The following is an 8550-nucleotide window of genomic DNA, read 5'->3' on the forward strand; positions in this document are numbered from 1 at the left end:
AGGTTATCAAGATTAGGGATACCAGGTGTGTCTGCTGTAAGTTAGCTACTCTTAATTCTAACAGTACATAACACTAATGTTAAAAAGAGTTAACTTTGGCATCACAGGCCATCACTCAATATCTTGATACCATTACGCACATCCCCTTGCGCAACTGCCAAGCCCCGATCCCCCATAGTGGATACAGCGGGTTTTTACGGTACCTTAGTTGACGTTAGTCCGCCATCATTACCTATTACCGGTACCAAGTCTCTTGGCAGCTTACTAAACATCTCAGCGAATTAACATAGGTGTCGATTGGCTGTGTCCGGAACCATATGATATAAATCCCGGTCCCGGCACATAACTACTGGTACCCTGCCCCGCGGATGATACCTCATTCCTCTGCTTCGCCTTGGCTGTGCACCTGTGAATAGCTCAGCACAAAACAGAGAAAAAATAAATTGACAACGATTTCCGAGAGCTTGTCTAAAATGGGGCATCTGGCAGTTCTAGCTACTTGGTTTGAATCCCTCTTGACAATACCAGGAATGGATTGAGGGTTAACCGTTTCTGATAGTTCGCTGAACCAATGGGCGCTTGACTTTGAAGGTAACGCCGAACGTATCATCGAAAGTATCCGTATCGCGAAGGAGGCTGGAGCGTCTTTGAGAGTTGGGCCGGAACTTGAGATAACGTAGGTTTGAGCTCCTCTTGCGCAGCCTAGATTTGGAGTCTAATGCTTGTCGATGTTGATGGGGACAGTGGATATGGCTGTCTCGATCACTTCCTGGAAGGTAATAATCGCCCGATCGCTCCTAATCCCCAAGTGAACAGAGTTATAACCCAAAATATCATTAATAGGTGACACATACCTCCACTCCTGGGAGATTCTCGCAAAAATCATCGCCCACGAAGATTGTCAGGACATCCTCCTTGACATCGGAATGCCGATCGGCCACAAGAACATCCGCTATAACTGTCGCGTCATTGCCCACAATAAGAGGATCCTGCTCATCCGTCCAAAGATATATCTTGCCAACGATGGAAACTACCGTGAGATGAGGTACTTTACCGGATGGGGGAGGACAAAGTATGTTGAAGAGTATTACTTGCCCAGGATCATCATGACCATTACGGGTCAGAGGAAGGTGCCGTTTGGCGATGCGGCAATATCTACGTTAGACACGTGTATTGCGCCGGAGACTTGCGAGGAGATGTTCACTCCGAATAGGTCGGCTCCTTTGATTTCCGGTGGGAGAAGGTGTAGAAGGGAGGGAGTTGCTGATGAATGAATAGTCCACATATCGGGATGTCGCTGGATGGGATCGAGATTATGACGAATTCCAGCGGAAGTCACCATGAGTTGCGGAAGCTGCAGACTAGGATAGAGCTCATGACTGAGGCAACCAAGAAGGTATGTGTTACTCCTCTAGAGGGCTCGGTGAGCCTCGCCTGACTTGTGGTAGTGCGGCGGTATATACCTGTATGCAAATCAACAAGGATGTGACGGAGATAGGCTTTATTACGATGGGAGTGCCATGATTGGGATCAACGGTAAAATTGTCGCTCAAGGCACGCAATTCTCTCTTCAGGATGTCGTGAGTATATCAAATTGATCGCCCTATAATAGAAGGGCACTAATGGAATAAATAAATAAATAGGAAGTTATCACAGCAACCGTGGACCTTGAGGAAGTCCGCAGCTTCCGCTTCGCACCATCTAGAGGCGTACAAGCCGTTCAGAACACTCCTTACCAACGCATCGAAGTGGACATCAGTATCTCCGCTCCGAGCGACAGAGCGGAGATTTCTTTGAAACCCACGCCGACTATCGACATTCGATACCACTCTCCTGAGGAGGAGATTGCTCTTGGGCCTGCTTGTTGGCTTTGGGACTACCTGCGTAGATGCGGTGGTGTTTCCGGGTATTTTTTGCCGTTGAGTGGTGGCATTGATAGTTGTGCCACTGCTACCATTGTTCATTCGATGTGCCGACTTGTCCATGAGGCTTGTGAGAATGGCGGTGTGTTTTTCCTCTTCGATGTTGAGGGCATTTAAAGCTAACATAATTTACTATGGCTAGAGGAGCAAGTAATCAAAGATGCGCGAAGGGTATGCGGAGAACCCGAGGAGTCTACTTGGGTTCCGAGGACACCTCAAGAGCTCGCTGGGAGGATATTCCATACATGCTTCATGGGTACCAAGAATTCTAGTGCAGACACTCGTGCACGAGCTAAGGAGCTAGCGGATGCCATTGGGGCATACCACATTGATTTGGATATGGACTTTTTAGTAAAGGCAGTTACTGATCTGTTTAGCTTGGTCACCGGGAAGAGACCTCAATTCAGGGTTCATGGTGGCACAAAAACGGAAAATCTGGCTCTGCAGAATATTCAGGTCAGTGCCTGTCCCACCTGAGATTTGAAGCGAGTGATGTCTGATGAAGGAGAGCAGGCGCGATTGAGAATGGTCTTAGCATACTTGTTTGCTCAACTACTTCCCTGGTGCCGCGGAAAACAAGGCGGTTTATTGGTTCTTGGAAGTGCGAATGTCGATGAATGGTATCTCCAATGAAATGGTCCCAAACGTTAATGATTATTAACTAACTAAACTACCGCGAAGTCTCCGCGGCTACATGACTAAATACGACTGCTCAAGTGCAGATATTAACCCCATAGGCGGCATATCCAAGACCGATCTAAAACGTTTCATATCCTATGCCACAGCCAAGTTCAATCTGCCAATCCTACACTCCTTCCTCACCGCGATCCCAACAGCCGAACTCGAACCCATAACTAGCACGTACGTGCAATCCGACGAGGCAGACATGGGCTTTACATACGATGAACTCTCCACCTTTGGCCAATTGCGCAAGAACCACAAACTTGGACCCTGGAGTGCATTCAATCGGCTCCTGCACGAGTGGGGAGATAGGATGAGCCCTCGAGCTATCGCTACTAAGACCCGGAATTTCTTTTACTATTACGCAATTAATAGACATAAGATGACAGTCTTGACGCCTGCATACCACGCCGAGCAGTATAGCCCTGACGATAACCGGTTTGACCTTAGGCCGTTTTTATATCCGCCATTCTCATGGCCGTTTAGGAAGATTGAGGAGACGGTTGCTGCTATCAATGCTAGAGAGAAGATGGATTAGAGTGACGTGGGAGCAGGAGTCCGATATTGGGTGATATACTGAGGGCGGAAGCTACCACGTGTTGCGGATAGTTGCCTGGTTTCTTCACCAGATACCGCTCGGGATATCGTAGCCATTGATCTTGTTCGCTGTGCGAAGTACAATTCCAACGATAAACTGTCAAGTGGGATCTTTAAAGTTTCTATTTACCCCTCCATCCATCCGCCTTTGACCCATCTGCTGGTCTCTCTCAATCCCCCAGCCACCTATCTCATCCCCGAAGCCGAGTGACACTAATGTATTCACACATCGTAAAACCCACCTCCGCCTCCACACATATCATACCAAGCACTGATACGACTCACACCCATGGACCCCCGTCTATTTGATATCCTCCCGTGACAACCCAACCCAATCAGAAGCCTTGGAAATTAAATCTAAGGGACAGTATGTCGATACCGATACTCTACAGGCAATCCTGTATTTATCCACATCCGGGTAGCTACGATGGGAGACAGAGGCGTCCCACTTCCTCTCCTCCAACCTTCCTACCACTGCTTTCCTCAACGCGTACCACACTATGTACTAGTACGCCATCCTTCTACACGGATGGTGTTGACGGCGTCCTCATTTTTCTCCACGTCTTTTCGTATTCTCGCCCTTCTTATTTTGCTCCCGTCCTCGTCGTTCTCGGCGCCGGCTCAGTGTCATCGCCACCGACACCACTCTTCCCATACATACGTCTACGGCTCTGGCTCGTGCAGGTGGGTTTGTATTATAGTAGCGTGTTTCTTTCTGTTCTGTTTTGTCTTGTCTATTGTTATGCGATGACGAGTTTCGGTAGGCGGGATGGAAAACTGTACGGGGGTTTCTAACACTGCCGCTGAGTGGGGGAGGACGGTCACATGATATCACTTGACATTGAGGTTGAGTCTCGGTGGGACCTACTTTCTATTTAAATAGTGACTAGGATTTAATTGGGCGCCCCTGGCTACGCAAGTTATCTGGAGAAGGGGACATGGGCAAGGCCTGTAGATCTGTGACTTTCCTACACCGATTGGTTAATTAGTGTGACGGTTAGTATCTTGGTTGGTTGAATAGGATACTGCTGGAGTCTTACCCACTCTTGGGTTTAAAGATGACGGGAAATGAAGACAGGAAATGCCTAACTAGGGGTGAACAAGAAGGCGCAGAAGGAGCGAAGAGTATTATAGTCACCGTTCAGCTAAGTGTATTTCTTATTTGAACATCAGTCCAGAGTTTGGCATTCCTGTTTGTTCAAGTTAAGGTTATCTTTAGGCTCCTTTCGACGTGCACCGTACCAATAAAACAAGGAATGCCACTGTAAGTCCTAAGTGGACGAGTGAAACGATGCCTTCCTACTATTTATTATACTATTGAACTGCATTTGGTACTAACTATTTCAGCATATCAAAGTTATCAGAATCTAACTTATCCTTATTCTGATCAATAGTAGAGTTGTTCTTTTCTCTGTAGAAGGATATTTGTATACATATCCGAGAAGAAAGATTATGTGAAATGGGCATTACAGCAGAAGCTTAAACCAAATTTTGCTTCGCAAGCGCCCCTTTTCATTGTAGTGTTATTATATATTTTATTTTGTATTAGTATATTTTGCCTATTGCTTTTAAATATAATATGATATGAGGTGACTAAAATATATACCAAGGTGATTTCGAAATGTGATGCCTTATATAAGCTGGATTAGGAGTATATTATCATGTACAATTTTGATTTCTGTGAGCATTGAGTTGCTATACTTTAAGTACTTATCATAATATTTTTATTTATTAAAAGTATCTGTTCTTAGTCAAAGAAATTCTTGCCAATTAGATATACTTTAAACCTAACAACTAGAAAAAGTTCTATTCTAGATTCCAGATACTATGATGTAATACATACTTACAATATACAAGATTTTCATATTCCCTAGTTTTATATAGTATTTGACTAATATGATTCTATAAATCTCCCTGTATACTAAGTTTAGTATTCCTAAATTAACTTAGCCAGTAATATACTAACTAATGTATATAGTAAAAGTCATTTTAGGAATGTAAAACTGTACATACAATTTCTCAAATATGTTTCATTTCTACTCTTTAGAAATACATATTAAAATTAATTTCATAGTAAAAGATTAGATAAAAGATTGTTTTATAACCTGCTTTCAGAATTGTAAGCTACATTGACCTCTCTAACTTTGAAAATCTAATTAAGCAGTAAGAAGTATATAAGAACAACAAACCAGAATTCAAACAGTGAGAATTTGTTATTATTAAACCTTTAAATCTAATATCAAATTGAATTAAACACTAAGTTAGAAAGTATTACTAGTTATAAGACTATAGTCAACATTTTGTTAGTATTATACTAGTATTATTTCTTTAGTATCCTATTAGACCACACCAAGAATTGTATATAACTTCTATCTGAGTAATTTAAATCAGTAATATAAGTAAGATAATATTATGATAATATTATAGTATTTTATATTTTTACTACTGGGATACAATTTTATTTCAAAAATCTATAATATGATATATCAACATAATATTATTATAATAATACTATAATCTAGTCCAGTAATATATTACTGTTTTAATAGATAATATTATTACTATAATAATATGATTTTAAAATAATATAAGTATTCACATCTTCAGGTTAGCTAAAAAAAGAAATTAGAATAAAAAACATATTAAAGAACCTTTTCTATCAAACTGTTAGGTGTATTGGGATCCGATACCTAGGAACCACCCTAAGTAGGATAACCTCACTCAGAATCGAAAATCTCTGGTCTCCAACACCCTCCTCCCACCCCCTTACAGGGCCCACACGTCATCATACATATCTATCTCAGTTACGTCTTGTGACTATAATGCTACATCCTTAGCTCAATTGGAATATCAGATGATTTCTCTCTGGAGGTTACGTGTTTAACTCCTGTTATTGTCAAAGTTATTTCTAGTATTGAGTTATTTTCTACCAATGCTACTTACAACTGCAAGGCTCTCTGCACTACAACCAAGGACTTCTGGCCAAAGGATTATGATTCGATCTTATAGAAGTGCTTCTTCTCTACACAAGGGAAGATGCTAGATAGGAATCTATCAGTTAGATCAGTAGATATTGAGCTTTAAAGTCAGCAACCTAAAAAGGTTACATACATGACTTGGTAAAGTTTCTAACTGAGAGATTATCTACCAATCTGGTAGAATGGCTACCTACAGAATAATAGGAAGTTATTTGGAAAATATCTGTCAGTTAGATCTGGTGTTATGGAGGTTTAAAGTTAGTAACCAAGGAAGATTGAATTTATGACTACTCCTGCAGATGCAACCCGCAGATAAAACTGATCACTTTATCAATAAGGGAGGCAATTGGGGCCAACTCAGTCTAACTTGAGAACTGACCCACAAGTCTAATGATTCTGAAGAACAGATAATTACTATTGAGAACAGCATAGTGCCTAATTAGCAAAATAGTAATTACTGAAAAGGGTGTGGTAGTTTTTAGGGTCTCCCAGTGTTCGCACCTTTGAAGAATTCCCGACATTGTAAGTTATAACCAGAGTGATACATGGTTTGTATAATAGATAGATATAGTCTACAAATACTCAGATGGGGAATATAAATATCAAAGTGCCTTCTAAGCCTTTGGACATCATCAAGAAATTGAGAAGAGACCTTAACAATATAACATTGTTCTTACAATTATATTCTACTTCACCTCACTCTTAGTAGTCATAAATGAAATAAATATATTTCCAGCCTTCCTAGACAATCTCTGTCTACAAAAACAAACCTTGGTTAGTTTAGGCAACTCTGAGTCTATACAGGTTGCCTTTGCCTAACACAAACAAAAAAGAAAAAACTATAAACTTTATCCAAAAAAAAAATCATGTACTATATTCTAGTATAAGGATTACTTCTTCAACCCCTTATAATACTACTATCTTAATAATATTATTATAAGAAATTAATATTTCTTATATTTCTAACCATCTACTTTTATATTATACTAAGACTTCCTATTCAGAAATAGGTTTATTATCTCTTCTCTCCTTACTTTCTCTTTAGGATATTTCAAAGGCACACCTTATTTGTAAAATTTGTTTTATTCTGAAATGCTACTACAAATTTTATTTTTTTTATTTTTTTTACAGTTATTTTACAGGATACCCTTACAGGAAGGCCCCTTTCGCATGATGCCATAAAAAATATATTTCTTCACAAGATACCCTTTTAGTTACCCTGGGTAACAACTTTGTAAGATAATAATTAAAAGAAAAAAAATTCCATAGATTAAACTTCTTACAACTATCCAAAGCCACTTTAGTTAATGGTAATTTCAGTTTCATCCTCCTGTCCTTGCTTCACACACCAATACCTATCTGTTTTGGCAATACAGCACTGACAATGTTGCATGACAAAGCGAGCTAAAACTTAGTCGAGACTCTTGAACTAGTTGCCTGGACAGCATTCTTCTCCTCAGAGTCAGAGTCCTTAGTAGCTTTACTCCAGCATCAAAGCTTTGAAACCTTTACAGATTTCAAGATTCAGCTTCATAAGTGGGCTGTGCAGGATGGGTTTACAGTCAAGTTTACTAAATCTGATTGGTCCAGATACCTACTCCAATGCCAGACCTCTTCCAACTGTCAGTTCCATATTCTGGCAATCTAGAAAGTGATTCAAGAGCAAGTCATTATTACAGTTTTAAATCCCAAACTTACAACATGCCTTGCCCTTACTCGATTAAAGCGTGATTCTATAAGCCAATATCTCCTCCTTCGAGAAGCAGTACTAAAAATAATTATGATTACAAAACAGACCAAACCTAAAGAAATACAAGCGGCTATGCAACTAAATCACAATGTACAAATCAGTTACTCAGCTGCCAATAAGGTTCTGCAATATCTCAAACAACATGATATTGAGACTGAAAGAGCCCAGTTCTATGTACTCCTTCAGTATATTCAGATACTTAGCAGAGTAGATATTAGTGGCTGCTTCTATCTCTGTCAGAATGAGAAAATTAATCAATTTCAGTGTCTATTTATTTGTCTATCCTCTAGCCAGACACTCTATAAGAAATTACCAAAGTCGGTAGCCACTGATAGAACATTTACCTAATCAAAGTTTTACTAAACTCTACTCCTTGTGGTTAGAATCGATGGTAACAACTAAGTGATTCTACTTGCCTGGACATTAGTAGAAAGTGAAAAAGAGAATTCTTGGGAATACTTTCTCCTAATCTAATCAGGTATAGTTATACAACTAATTAAACCCATGATTTTACTATAAGACTTAGTGCGCAAATGTGAACTAACAAGTGGTATGAATATTAGTAAGATTCTGTAAATTAATTCGAATAGTATAACCTTTATTAGTGACCAGGGCAAAGGCT

At 40.1% G+C, this 8550-nt stretch overlaps 1 protein-coding gene; it reads left to right on the forward strand.

Annotated features, from left to right (window-relative positions):
* The first annotated feature begins 374 nt into the window (after window positions 1-374).
* GSTUM_00003858001 (uncharacterized protein) lies at window positions 375-3337 on the forward strand. XM_002835060.2 has 10 exons: window positions 375-502; window positions 560-676; window positions 745-776; window positions 844-1213; window positions 1279-1396; window positions 1449-1580; window positions 1644-2004; window positions 2065-2378; window positions 2436-2542; window positions 2604-3337. The coding sequence occupies exons 1-10, from the start codon at window positions 474-476 to the stop codon at window positions 3139-3141; spliced, it is 2118 nt and encodes a 705-aa protein (XP_002835106.1). The 5' UTR covers window positions 375-473; the 3' UTR covers window positions 3142-3337.
* Window positions 3338-8550: the final 5213 nt, after the last annotated feature.

The sequence above is a fragment of the Tuber melanosporum genome (assembly GCF_000151645.1).
Source record: "Tuber melanosporum whole genome shotgun sequence assembly, scaffold_1, strain Mel28".
Lineage (NCBI taxonomy): Eukaryota > Fungi > Ascomycota > Pezizomycetes > Pezizales > Tuberaceae > Tuber > Tuber melanosporum.

Excerpts from the sequence above, each read along its gene's own strand:
- GSTUM_00003858001 (XM_002835060.2), top strand. The coding sequence starts at position 474 with ATGGGGCATCTGGCAGTTCTAGCTACTTG. Across the intron at positions 1,581-1,643 it reads AATTCTCTCTTCAGGATGTC|GAAGTTATCACAGCAACCGT; the intron begins GTGAGTATATCA and ends ATAAATAAATAG. Across the intron at positions 2,005-2,064 it reads TGAGGCTTGTGAGAATGGCG|AGGAGCAAGTAATCAAAGAT; the intron begins GTGTGTTTTTCC and ends TACTATGGCTAG.